Source organism: Tetrao urogallus (genome assembly GCF_951394365.1).
Source record: "Tetrao urogallus genome assembly, chromosome: 15".
Taxonomy (NCBI): domain Eukaryota; kingdom Metazoa; phylum Chordata; class Aves; order Galliformes; family Phasianidae; genus Tetrao; species Tetrao urogallus.
The window spans coordinates 2,140,912-2,153,770 of NC_136828.1; the positions used below are offsets into that span (position 1 = coordinate 2,140,912).

Below are 12,859 nucleotides of genomic sequence, written 5' to 3' on the forward strand. Positions count from 1 at the left end.
CTCAGGTCAGCCACCAAAAACACAATCAAAACTTTCTAGGGAATAATGGTCACTACTGCCTGCCAAGGCTGGATCTGTGCTGACAGTGCAGGAGGGTAACAGTACATTACGTTTTTACCATTAGCTTATCTGAGCCTTCACAAAAACCTACCATAAAATCCATTTTGGACAGTGCTGATGCCATACTGAGCCCTCCAGAAGCATGGATTTAGTGCTTGGGCTACTTGAGGGTCCTCTGGCCCCAGAATGTCGATCAATTTCTTCACAGCATTTGGTCTCTGAAGACACAGCACAAGAGAAGTGCCTGAGGTAAGGTAGGTACAGTGTGCTTCTAGAACAGCAGGATCCTGGAAAGAAACAGCAGAGAGGGAACAGATTACAATAAATGCAGTAGATGAGTGCTGGATCCCAACCCTCTGGCTCAAACCACCTCTGAAGCAAACAGACCTGACATTATTCCTTGCTTTCTCTTCCCTTTGCAACATTCATGCTAGTGGCCACTGCACGCACAGCTTCCAGAGCACATGCAATGGCCACCAACTCGTGTACCTGCTGTGCCATTCACCAGGAAATGGGAGGCCCAGGTCCCACCCTGGGCACGCACGGAATGAAGAAAAGTTCAGCACTGAGCTTGTATTTTAGCCATAGCAGCTTTCACAACTTCGGCAGTAATATCCTAAAATCCCCACAGTAAGAAAGGAAACAAAATCCTGTTTCTAAGAGGAAAAGAAGCCTTGTGCTGTGACTTGTTCTCCCATCTGGAACACAGACAGCAGAGCTGGAGCTGCCGTTTGTCCTTACCCACTACAAATGAAGTCTCTCTGAAGTTCAGTGCCCAGTGCACACATCAACCACTGATCTGTGGGATGCCCTTTTCACAGCACCTTCAGTGTGACATATGGGTAGGAAAGTGATGGTCATGCATACGTTCTAGGATAAGGAACCACATTTAGTTCTTCTGCTTAGGTAAGAAGACAAATATCAGAATTTTCTTTCTCAGTTTCATGAAAGCAGTGCCCCCACTACCCCCATACACACCGTGCTGTGAGTCTGGCTGGCAGAATTTCATACACTAGATGGGATCAGTGCTACTGAAATAGCGAGCTTTAAACAAGGATGCTCAGGACAGGACACTGGACTGGAGCTGAAAGAAAGCAGCTCAACTCCTGGCTTTCCCCCTGGTATGATGTGTGCTCCATTGCAAATTTCTCTACCATTTTCTTCTTTTACAAAGGTTGCCAGTTCACCCTGAGCAAAGAGATTCCTCACATAGCTGTGCAGGCCGCAGGATCCTGAGATCTTTAATTCAGGATAAGTGTTAATAAGCACTAGCACTCATTGCACTAGTGACAAGAGAGTGATTTGTTGGCCAGGGATGGACATAATGAGTGAGAACTCTTGAGAAAGACAGCGAGAGCCCAGGGCAGAAGGTGGCTAAGGAGCAAAGCAGTCCAGGACCCTGCTATTCTCATTGAACAAAGCCTTGCAGAGCCAGCTTCTTTGCAGATGTTTCCATTAAATGTGAGATCCACAGCAGCAGCTGCAGGCTCTTTCAGAGCCCTTCATCCTAAAGAAGTGGCAGAAGCACCCAGGTCTGCCTCCCTGCCATCCAAGTGACCAAGTGCAGCAATGCCAGCAGAGCATCTCAGCCAGCATTGTGCATACACACAGCAGCATCTGCAGCTTGCTGGCTAAACCAAGCTATGGATTTTTTACTTTTAAAGCCATTGGTGAAGAAATTAAAAGCTGGAGGAAAAGCTCTTGCTTGATTCAGCTGAATCGCATCATTCAGTTCCCCAAAGGTTTTCATTCCTCTCTTTTTTAATCTTTTCAAAGCACCAGAGAATGGCAATTCTCAAGATAAAACATTTCCAAAAGAAAATCCCACCCTTTCTTTCAAAAATATGAAAATAAAACACTTTGAGGCATCTTTTGTTTTTCTATCCTATGAAGCCATTCACTGACTTTGACCCAAATCTTCTCTCACTCACATTCCCCCTAAACTGCCTTTTTGTAAGCAGGCTATAAAGGAAAAATCATTGGCTCAATCCCAATCTTCTCCTCTGTATTTGGAAATGCAGAATGATCTGAGATGCCCCATTCTTAAGCTGGTTATTGAGATAAGAGGTCTGATACAACCTGTGATATTTGTGAGATCCCAGCCCATAGGAACACAAGACAAAGGGCAGCAGGGACAGCTGTGCTGGAGGAACACAGAGGGAAGTTTCAGAGCTGTGCTGTGATGAGGGCTCAGACATCCACATGTCACAGCATACTGCAAATGTGTGACATTAATTCAGTTCTGTATAATGCTAAGAAAGCCCTTTAGGCTTGGAAAACTTTGATAGTTTAAAATATATGCACATAATCCACTTTTCTAAGACGTCATCAGGACTTCTGCTGGGGAGACACAGAACACTGATGACGTCTCCATGCAAACTTCCCAAAGCTCTAGATACAACATTCCATCTAACTCCACGTCACACACCTGCCAAAGAAAATGTTCAGAGGTGGTTTCTGTTAAAAAGAATGCAACAAACGAAATTGTTTTGCCCCAGACCCTACAGAGCGCTTTAAGTTTATGTAACAATTTCTGTTGTCTCTGTATCCCTTCTTTCAGCTTTTCCCTGGGAAATGAGCAGGCTTCGGGCTAATGATGATGTTGTTTCTGATGGCTAGAATGGTGTCAGTGAGACAAGGTGACTTCTCTCCCTGTGCTGCACCCCCAGGTCTGGGCAGGGCTCTGCCAGCCAAACCATGCCTCAAACCGAGCAGCTGCAGCGAGGTGGCACGTGTGCAGCTGCCTGGAATTCAGTGAGCAATTTTGTTGATGCATACAGAGAGGAAGTTCCAGCTGAGTGCTGGCTCCGGAGGACTACAGGATTAAAAACAGCAGAACTGTTCTGCTTCCAGCATCAGACTCACAAGGCAAGGCTGGAGGGAATCCATCATGTTACTGAGTCCGGGGACTTGCTATGGGCAGTCAGAGCAGGTAATCCAAGGGCAGCAGATCAGCCCTGCTGTACAATCAGACTTTCTAGCTAGCAGCCACAGCTGTGAGTTTGGGATCTGCTGAATAAATGCAGAAAGGAAAACCTCCATAGCAGAACTGCCTCTGGAGCAGTTGCTTCTCACAGTCTTAATGCTATTGGGTCATGGTAAAAGCTGAGAAGGCAATGTCTGCTCTATTTAGCTGACCTTTGTTTTTATTATCATCATCATTAGCTTTCAGGTAAAAAGCATTGCTGCATCTCCTGTGATTGGGTAACCTCATCAGCCCATTATTTACTGCAGGCCAAAGGCCAGAAGCTGCTTAGAAGCTAAATGCTAGCATTGCAGTTGAAAAAGCAGTGATGTCTGACAGCATGTTGCTGAGGATATGGGCCAATGTGCAGGTAAGTCACACATTTGAAAGAGGAAGGAGATGCTGGCATTGCTTATAGTGAATAAACCCCTAATCTGACACCATCTCTCTGCTTACCTTGGGAGCTCAGCCCTGTGTGATGAAAGACTTTGGGTATGTTCTAAAAATGAGGAGGAGCCTCCATACAGCAGAAAGCATTTCCTACCATCCATTCCTCATTGCTAAAAGCAGCCTATCATCAGTATTTGTGCACTTTCAAGCCCTGCTTTTTTCCATGGACAAAAGCCCAACACTCTGCAATTCTTAAACTCAGTCACCAGCTCTCCAAGGAAACTGAATCAGTGCACAACAGCCACTCCACTCAGTTTGGGAACTCTGAAAACAAGAGAATTTTTTCCTGAAATAACCTCCCTTCAAATGTATCCCATGGATGTCTACATTTCTCCCTGAGGTTGACATTTAGCTTTTGTGCAATGCCTTCTGTTTCAGACGATGGTCTAAGTATTTTTGTGTTTAGTTGTGCAATTAAAAACCTTATTGGAAATACCTCCTCAGCAATTCTAGTGGCCACTGTCCCACCCTCAGCAGAGATCTGTGAATAATTAAAAACCAGGTGCTTCTGCCCCATTCCACTGCTATCATACAGAAAGTAATGATCTTTGCTGGATGGTGACGTTGGAGCCCTGTCTGAAGATGTTCCCAGTCTTCAAGAATCTATTAATGATTTCTACACTGTGTGCTTTAAACTCTTCCAACTTAACTCAAGAGCAATATCCATTATAAAGGCTTGTTTTCTATAAAAGTTAACTGGTTAAGTGTCTTCAGGAAAGCAATCAGCTAACAAGGATTTTGTTTTTCAAGAAAAGGAATCTAACTCCTCTGCAATGCTCAGCTTTCCATTTCCTGACTTCCACAATACCTTTATTCTGAGATGATAACAGATGAGTATTTTCCAAGTTGGGCGATGAATGAATTCCCAATGCTACAGAAGAGCAGACAAGTCTATCTTTAGCTGACAAACCCCCCTAAACACCCCAAGGTTTAAAACCCTCCTCACTGTCTATCAGACAGCAGAAATAACAGCAACCCCGTTTTCTCTATTTGCAGGTCATTCTTACAGGCTCTTGAACACAGGCTTCTGGAACAAAGCCTCCACTGCATATGTGATGTAGTACCAAAATGTAACCTGGCTCTAGAGGTACATATGCCCTGGCAGCACAAAGAAGGTTTCCCAGCTCCCACATTTAAACACACAGAAGGAAAATGAGGCACATGGGCAGAGCACAGCACACTCTGAACGATGCTCTACCTGGATTGACTGCAGGGAAGAAACAGGGGACTCCTGTTCTGCAGTTAAGAGTGAGCACTATAAATTAGCAATTTAATGTTCCTGGGAGGTCTGCAGCTCCCAGATCCTCTGAACTTTTGTTTTAGAGAAACCAGGTCTGTTTCTTTATGGCGAATGATAAAAGAAACTGTCAGCATGTCAGCTTGCTTTGTGCCTGGTATTGTACAGATCTGATTGTTCTATATAGCTCACTTCTAACAATAACCACTAAATCCCGGATGGGAGTTTTTGCTCTTTCAGGAATGGGTTACTCACTAGCAAACATATTTTCCCATTCTAACCCTAAACACGGCCACAGAACAGCCAGGTTTATAACAAACCTGTTTTGTTTCAGAAGAAAGGAGTCCTAAGGCGATGTCTGGCTCCAGCTGTACGTGTTTCATCCCAACCACAGTGAATTTTTCTAGGTCAAGCTTTCGGAGGATCCTTGCAAGATGATGGCTCCAGGCACCAGGTTTGATCAGCAGCACCGTGCAGAGGATCTGGGCTCCTGTAACAAAGCACACTGGTGAAACCCAAAGCTGCTCTTAAAAGCACAGACAAAACAGATAACTCTGTGTATGAGCCAGGACAGGCGCCTATAGAAGAAAACTGGCATGAAGTTCATAGGAATTTGAATTAAACAAGATTGTAAAAAAGCTGGGCATGTATATATATATATACGTATAAACGATCTACAGCAGTCTGGGCTTGTAGACCTTTTCCAGGAAGCCTGCTCAACAAATCCAAAAGTTTTACCTGGCAGGTCTGCAGCACGAGACTCCTTCCTTCATGCTGTGTGTGAACGCTTTAAGCAGGACAAAACGTTCTTCACTTCATCCTTGAGTGTGTTTAAAATCCGTTTGGATGTGGTGCTTGGGGCCACGATGCCGTGGGGGGCTGTTAGTTAGGGCAGTATGGTTGGGTTGAGGTTGGACTTTATGATCCTGAAGGTCTTTTCCAACCTGAGCAATTCTGTGATTCCACAATGAAATCCTTCAGCGGTTATTTTGTTCTCATTCCTCATGGTTTCATCTCTCAGAGTTCTGCACCTCTCTGTTAGAGCTACGTTTCAGGGAGGCATTAACAGTGTGACAGATCCCAGCTGATGTTGTGACCCTTATTATAGAGGGATCATGTCATCTAAAATTGAAATTTCAGCAAAAAGTTTTGGCTTTTGATAAAATGTCCCCAGCAGACCTGCCAGCCATACGCTGCAGAAGCAAAACAAAATGGACCACAATAGTTTGACTGTCTGGTGGCACCAAACCTCTCCAAAGGCAGGAAACAATCTCACCTCTAAATGACAGCATTTTCAAATCATTAGCTTCGCCAATCTGAAGCGCTGTATTAAATCTAAGCCCCTGTGTTATTGGGACTGTAGTTAAGGTTTTGTCTTGATGACACCCTTGAAGATTTACTGTCCACCACAATGTTGGGAGCAGTCAGCCAGGACCCACTAACTGCCAGTTCCTACCCACGTCAATTAGATGAAGCATGAGGTAGCAGTACTGCAAGCTGTTAAAACTGACGCACGATGATCTGTTTGTGTACATAAAGCACCATTTTATGTTTCCTGTACACCCCATTACTAATTATACAGATGTTGATGCAATGAAGCATCAACAGTGCTGCATGAAATTCGGTGCTTACGGATATTTTCAATTAGCAAGAAGCACGTTGGCGATTCAATGACAGAGAAATAGGGGATCAAAAATAAAAAGCCAGGATACTGACCCCATCTGGCATGAAAACTCAACCCTTATCCTACACAAAGGCCTCCTATTGAAGAATTGATGGTTTCATTTCCACGTATTTCTTGAACGGAAAGATGTAAATGCCATAGCAACAGCCTGCAAGCAGAAGTGAGGCACTCAGATCCACTCAGCCGCTCGCATATCAACTGTAGGAGCTCACATCAACGCGCATCGCCCTCGTGCTGCTTTCCCCACCATCTGCTGTGTTTCTGGGCAAGCTTCCTCATTCTTGTGGCGTGAGAATCACTGCATGCTGCGTATTTATGCTACTTGAGACACCTCAGGAGGGGATCTCCTTATCCCCTGTGCCACCTTGGTCTGCCCAAAGACAAGCACCTAAACCAAGGTGGGACACTTTGCTAGCCAGAGGTGGTTTTCTCTCCCCGGTGACTGTAAGTGCCAGCATTCACCAACACACCACTGCCTACCAAGGAACGGCTCCTGCTCACCATGTGCTACCAGGAAGGCCCGCTTGGCAGCCATCAGACACATCCAGCCCTGGTTCCGGCTGCTCTGCAGCTCTCCTGGACTTGCCCAGTCTTCCTGGTGTTTGTTACATACGTACAATATTTTTAGATCCTTTCCTACGGCCAATGACTCCACAGCTCTCCCCACAGTTATCCACATGCGTTTTGATTTGATGATGAAACTGAGTCACAGCACCGTATTTATTCATATACTATTCATATAAAACACTTCATATACGAGCACGGCTTAAAATAGCGTCAACTGAAGAGAAGCAAATACCAGATCTCCTGTCATGCTTAGAAAAGAGAATGAGAATCACTGCCAGTATTCAAGCCCAAGGGAAACGTTGGTATAATCCTTCCACTTATTTTTGGCTGGTACATCTACATGAGTTAGGTTCACAAAATCCAACCGCATTTCTCAATTTGCTCTTCTCTCACCTGCGTGCAAGTAGGCAAACAGTGATTCTGCGTGGCATCTCTGGGTCTCTTCCACTAAGCAAGAGAAGCAGAGAGATGTGGGTAAGTACATATATGCACAATCTGGGATAGTAAATTGAGAACAGTGCCACTATCTCTACATGACGCAGCTAACGCTGCTCTGACACGCTCATCATAAAATGTGATACCAAGAAATGCACGGCTTGATTCCAGACATGGTGGGAACCCATTTGTATTGGAACATCCTGGGAGATGTAGTGCTTACCCCCTCTTCAGAGACCCCAATTGCATGCACTGAAAAGGACTGCAAGGACCGAATTACGGTGACTCGGTTACACTTTGCGTTCTTTCTCAGTCACCATTTCAGGGAGCGGCTGAATTTTATGCCTATAAATAAATAATAGCATTTTATGCCTATAAGCCACCTTCATGCTCCCAGAATTTTACAATTAAGTTGGGAAATGCCATGAAACCCAGGACTGCTTATTGCCCTTGGAAGCAAAGAAGGGCTGTGTGTTCTGGTACACACTTAGGTAGCAGAGATCTGAAACCTGATGTTCCCTAGACAGGAATGGTCGACTTCAGAGGTTCCTCATGAGAGCAAAGCAGCGTGAAAGGAGTCAGGTGTAAGTGAACCATAACTAAAGCCCACATAAAAATGTTTCCTTCAATCTAATGATAAACCTGCAAGTGACCCAAAGAGGTGAGGGAAACGTGAGGCACGTGGGAATTGAGAATTGTGAATCCTGGACTTCTCTTCCCATTGATCCTTACTGGCAAATTTAACCAGTGAGATGTGCAAGGTAGGTAGTAAGAAAAACAAAATTTGTTTGCAAAACAAAGCAATCACCATTCCTTTGTATTTATTACTGTCTGGAATCCATGTATTTCTGTTTCCCAGAGCAACTTATCTGGAAGGTAAGTTTTTCTTTTCTTTTACTGAGACTTTTTTTCTTTCAAAAGGTGCATTCTATGTTGCTGGAAATGTTAAGAGAGAATATATAAGGTGAAAGCAGCTCTGAGGTCCTTGCCTTGTAACTTTTAGCTCACATCTTCACAGTATCACTTATTCTCTTCAGCAGTGATCTGGAAGAACCAATATCTGTGAAGCGCCTGCTGGTTTGGTGGCACTGTTGTGCAGAGAGCAGAGCTCCTGACTGAGGCTTAAGGAAATGTGTGTTCTGCTCTGATTTCTGTCACTCAGTCATTGAGGAATGAAGACCAGCACCCCTCTATAGGCTCCCACTATCCTTTCTGCTGACAGCTGAAAAGTGCTACTAAAGAGCTGAGATCTTCTCTTCTACATTCCACACCAGCCACAGGTAAGTGGTTGAGGCACACAAAGAACTGCAGAATAAAGGTGATTCTGCAGCAGTACTTCCACCCCCAGTACCAAAAGCAGGGTTATCCAACCTTTACTTCCTAATTGCCCAGGATAATGATGTCTAACCAAAGCTTCACCATTCCATTTTGACGACTCTGACAGAGGGCTTGGAGTTATATTGTTTCTTCCATCTATTTTAAGAGTATAAAATAGTATTTTTTTTTGTTATTGAAGAGGGAACTGGTGCACACGTCTGACCTTACCTCCAGCCCTGGATGTCTTGCCAGGTGGTGGCAGGTATTTGGCAGTAGGATGGTGTTCTGGATCTGTAAAAGGAAGATGTGATTTCGTGGATTCACTGATGAAGAATCTTTACTGTTTGGGAGGTGGGGACTAAGGAAAGTAGTCTTGTTTAGCATGGGAAATGGCAGACCTTCCAGTTGCTACAAAATGCTGAAGAGTTGTTCTCTAGCACAAAGACCCTTCCACTCCTCCCTCAACAACATAGACAGGAGGAAAGATGCAGTGACCTTATAGAAGTGATAGTGCAGAGTGCTAAAGTCATAGTGAGAAGACACAGCTGTGTCGTGGTGGGAAAGGTGATATTGTGATTATTACTGCCCCTCAGTAAATCAATCTCACAGTTCTGGATTTCTTATCCTGCCTTCTGGTGTCAAGACAACCTCAGTGAAGGATAGCAGTACATGCAGTCCTACAGTTTTATGCAGTAATTTGGGATGTCTGTTGCACCCTGTTTTGAAGGCTTCCTCTTTCTGCTCTCCAAACTCACACAAAACACCCACATAGTTCACTGTCAGATCTGACTTTTGTGATACTAGAATGAGTGATTTTTTCCTGACACCACCACATTTTCTTCTTTCTAGTCAGCAAAGCCAGTTTGTTATTCTGCACTACACAAGCACAGTGTGTTTGACACAAGCATCTAACTTTGTCTTGACAACAAAGGACCTTTCTTCCTCAGAAAAAGATAGGAGAAGAACTATAAATTACAAAGCATGAATGCATTTGTGGAACTCCACCATTCCTTCTCAGTTGATATGTGGTGTTATCACAATCTTCATTTATTTATGTGTCTGAACAATCAGAAATCATCAGGTTCAGAACTATTTATCTTGGGGGTAAGGAGTGAAGCATCCCCAAGAGCTTAGGTGACATCCAATGTATTCCACTTCAGAAGAAAACAGTGGGGGCTCATGCACTGCTGGTCAAAAGTATCCAGTATGAATAATATCTCAGTCTGCACAATGATTTAAAGGGTGTGGGCTACACATTTCTTGGTACAGCAGGAAACAAGCAGGTTTTCAGTGCTGAAAGATCAATGCTAGCATATATCATTGAAGTCTGAGAAGTCTTGACAACAGAGGTCTCCATTCCTCATGAACTGTTCACTCTGTTCCAGCATAAAAAGAAGTTCAAGAAAATCTGCTTGCTTCAGCTCTTGTAGATTGGAAGTACCTTCATCTCCCTGAGTATAGGGCAAGCTCAGGGCATCTAGACTGAAGAAGTCAAGCATGACAATGACATGCCCACACATAGATGGGATAGATCACGGCCTCTCATACACAGAAAGAATATTATTTACTAGTCCTGGTAACTCCTGTGATGTCTGTTAAGCATTTGAGTACCCAGAAACCTTCAGAAAGGGAACCAGGCGATGCGTTATATTAATAGGCCAACCTGCAGATGACCTCACCTGACTCCTGCAGATTTAATATCCCTGATTATATAGCCAAGTGAATAATTTAAACCCAAATAATTAAGTCTTCCTGTGCCTTAGAAAAAAAAAACTTAGAAAAGGATTTATTCATCCAAGTTCCCATACAGCCTGTATCTAAGAACAGTGTAAACAATAAAAGCATGGCTTACCAGCTACCAGATCCTTCTCTGTGAAGAAAAGGATGGCTTGTCTGAATGCTACCTCTGGGGTCAAGGCCATTACTCTCTGCAGAGCACTGTCACTTTCGCTTAGCTCCTCCCTGCACTGTGTTAATCTCTTTAATGCATCTTCAAGGACTTGGAAGGCATTGATCCGCCGTAACGCACACACAAGGACTGGATTAGACATCAGTGTATCAAGGCTTCTCCGCCAAGAAGCATCTCCAACCTCAAAAGGGGTTACTTCTTTTGCCTGACGCCGAGTGAGACGGGGCAACCACTTGAGACCTAGAAGCTCAAACCCTGCATCAGGTCCTTCTGCAAGTCAAAGGAAATATTTCTAGTATCAGTTGACAGCATACGTTTCATAAAAGTCACAGTACTTTTGCAGACAAGTGCTCTAATCTATTAGACTAGAAGTCTCAAAGTTGCAAGGGGAGGTTTAGACTGGATGTAAGAAAACAAGTTTTTTTGTGTGATAATGGTGGTAAAACAGCGGAACGGTCTGTTCAGAGAGCTGCCCATCCTTGGAGACATTAAAGGCCAGGCTGGCCTAGGCTCTGTGCACCTGACAGAGCTGTAGGTGACCCTGCTCACTGCAGGGGACTTGGACCAGACAGCTTTTAACGATCCCTTCCAACCCAAACAATTCCATGATATTTAGAGGGTCAGTCCATGAGTTCAGGTTGCTGGAAGTTGCAGTCAGCTGGAATCTCCTCTTTACCTACTGTGATATAGATCTCACTAAACAGCCCCACCTCAAGAGAGCAGGACATAGAATAAGAGTGCAGACAGTATGCCAGACTTCTGCCCTTTATCAGGGCAGTGACTGCATTATTGCACACTAATGCAATCTGCATCATGAAATTACATACAATCTTCATCTTGTTAGCACCTGACAGCACTCATCATTTGTGATCATTTAATGCATGGGACAGCGTCATCACTCCTCCTTTGCATGAGGAAATGAGGCATTAAGAGGTGTGCTGTCTTGTTTCTGGTCACAAAGGATGTCAGTGGACCAGCAGTAATAGAATTTGTGACTTCCAAATTCCTGTTGCTGTGCCTTCCCTGCACAGCTGCATTTTCTCTCGCTGCTTAGAAGACGGGGAAAACATAAAAGGCTTCGCACATACTGGAACTATTTTGACCCTCTCTGAAGAAAATGCCTGCCTGTGTCAAATGGAAAGCAGCCTTGCCCACTAACTAGCCATGACAAATTCTTCAGCACTTCTGGCAGGTAAATGAAGAAATCATTTGTTTAAATACGTATCTCTTCTTTTCAAAGCTTTCTGGCTATGTTAAAAGCAGCCAGACAGGCTCAACTTTCCTGACCAACTTCTACAGCCTCCCCCAGGAGCTGCCAGCAATCACCCGCATTCTGATACTGACTGCTGCTCCCAGGAAGAAGGATCTGGCAAAGGAGTTCTCCAGCACTGCCCATCGCATCCGTCCCAACCAGTGTCAGCAGGACTACTTGCTCCATTTCAGGATCGGAAGCAAATCTTCGGTTGCAGAAAAAATCCAGAGGAATGTTACACGGGTCTGGAACTGCACTGAAGTTTCCTCCTGTCCAGAGACATCATCCAAATAAACGTAGTTACTGCCCATAAACAAGCATCCATTCCTGTTTAGCAAAAAGGAACTGGCTAATTCTCTATTAGGCAGTGCACCACTGCGATGCTGCAGCTCAGCACAGCTGAAAAAAGAAACACATGTAAGGAGCAGAATCACAGCAAATCCTCACTAATTAGTCACACTCCTTAACTGGAATTGCTTTTGGCATGTAAAGCAAATATACTCAAACCCTAATTTTGATGTCCTTATTCGCACTGTTAAACAGTGTTGATAGATCTGTAGCAATATGATTTAAGGCATAAATTTCAGATTGATAACTAAGGCTTGGCTTTGCATTCAATTGATACTTCATTTTGTGTTCTAGGAGATTACACAGCATGAAACGGAGGACAGAAAAGCAGGAGACACTGTATTATGCACATATCCGTTGTCCTACCAGGAACAACACAGCCTGCAGAATTCCCAGTCCCATCAGAAAGCTGGGCTTGATTCTATACTGTTTCAAGAGCATGAATATTTAAACAACTGTACAGATTAACACCCATGTACTTAACTATTCCCACATCTTAGCATTTCATAATGAAAGAAAATAGTGAATGACATGCACTGGATTTTCCTCCCCCCCCCCTCACAATTTATGTTAATTTGGTTGTAGGGAGAGATAAGACTAGAGGAAATGGCTCCAAGTTGTGCCATGGGAGCTTC

The 12,859-nt window shown here is 44.1% G+C and overlaps 1 protein-coding gene across 1 annotated transcript in view; it reads right to left on the reverse strand.

Moving 5' to 3' along the window:
• Nucleotides 1–12,859, reverse strand: part of DNAAF8 (dynein axonemal assembly factor 8) — a gene marked incomplete at both ends in the record, with an annotated part of 82,733 nt that overhangs the window by 12,758 nt on the left and 57,116 nt on the right. Inside the window, 6 exons of the mRNA XM_079542677.1 lie at nucleotides 152–347; nucleotides 5,033–5,202; nucleotides 7,357–7,410; nucleotides 8,944–9,006; nucleotides 10,568–10,894; nucleotides 11,951–12,145. Coding sequence (XP_079398803.1) covers nucleotides 152–347; nucleotides 5,033–5,202; nucleotides 7,357–7,410; nucleotides 8,944–9,006; nucleotides 10,568–10,894; nucleotides 11,951–12,145 — 1,005 coding nt within the window. The remainder of the gene's footprint in view (nucleotides 1–151; nucleotides 348–5,032; nucleotides 5,203–7,356; nucleotides 7,411–8,943; nucleotides 9,007–10,567; nucleotides 10,895–11,950; nucleotides 12,146–12,859) is intronic.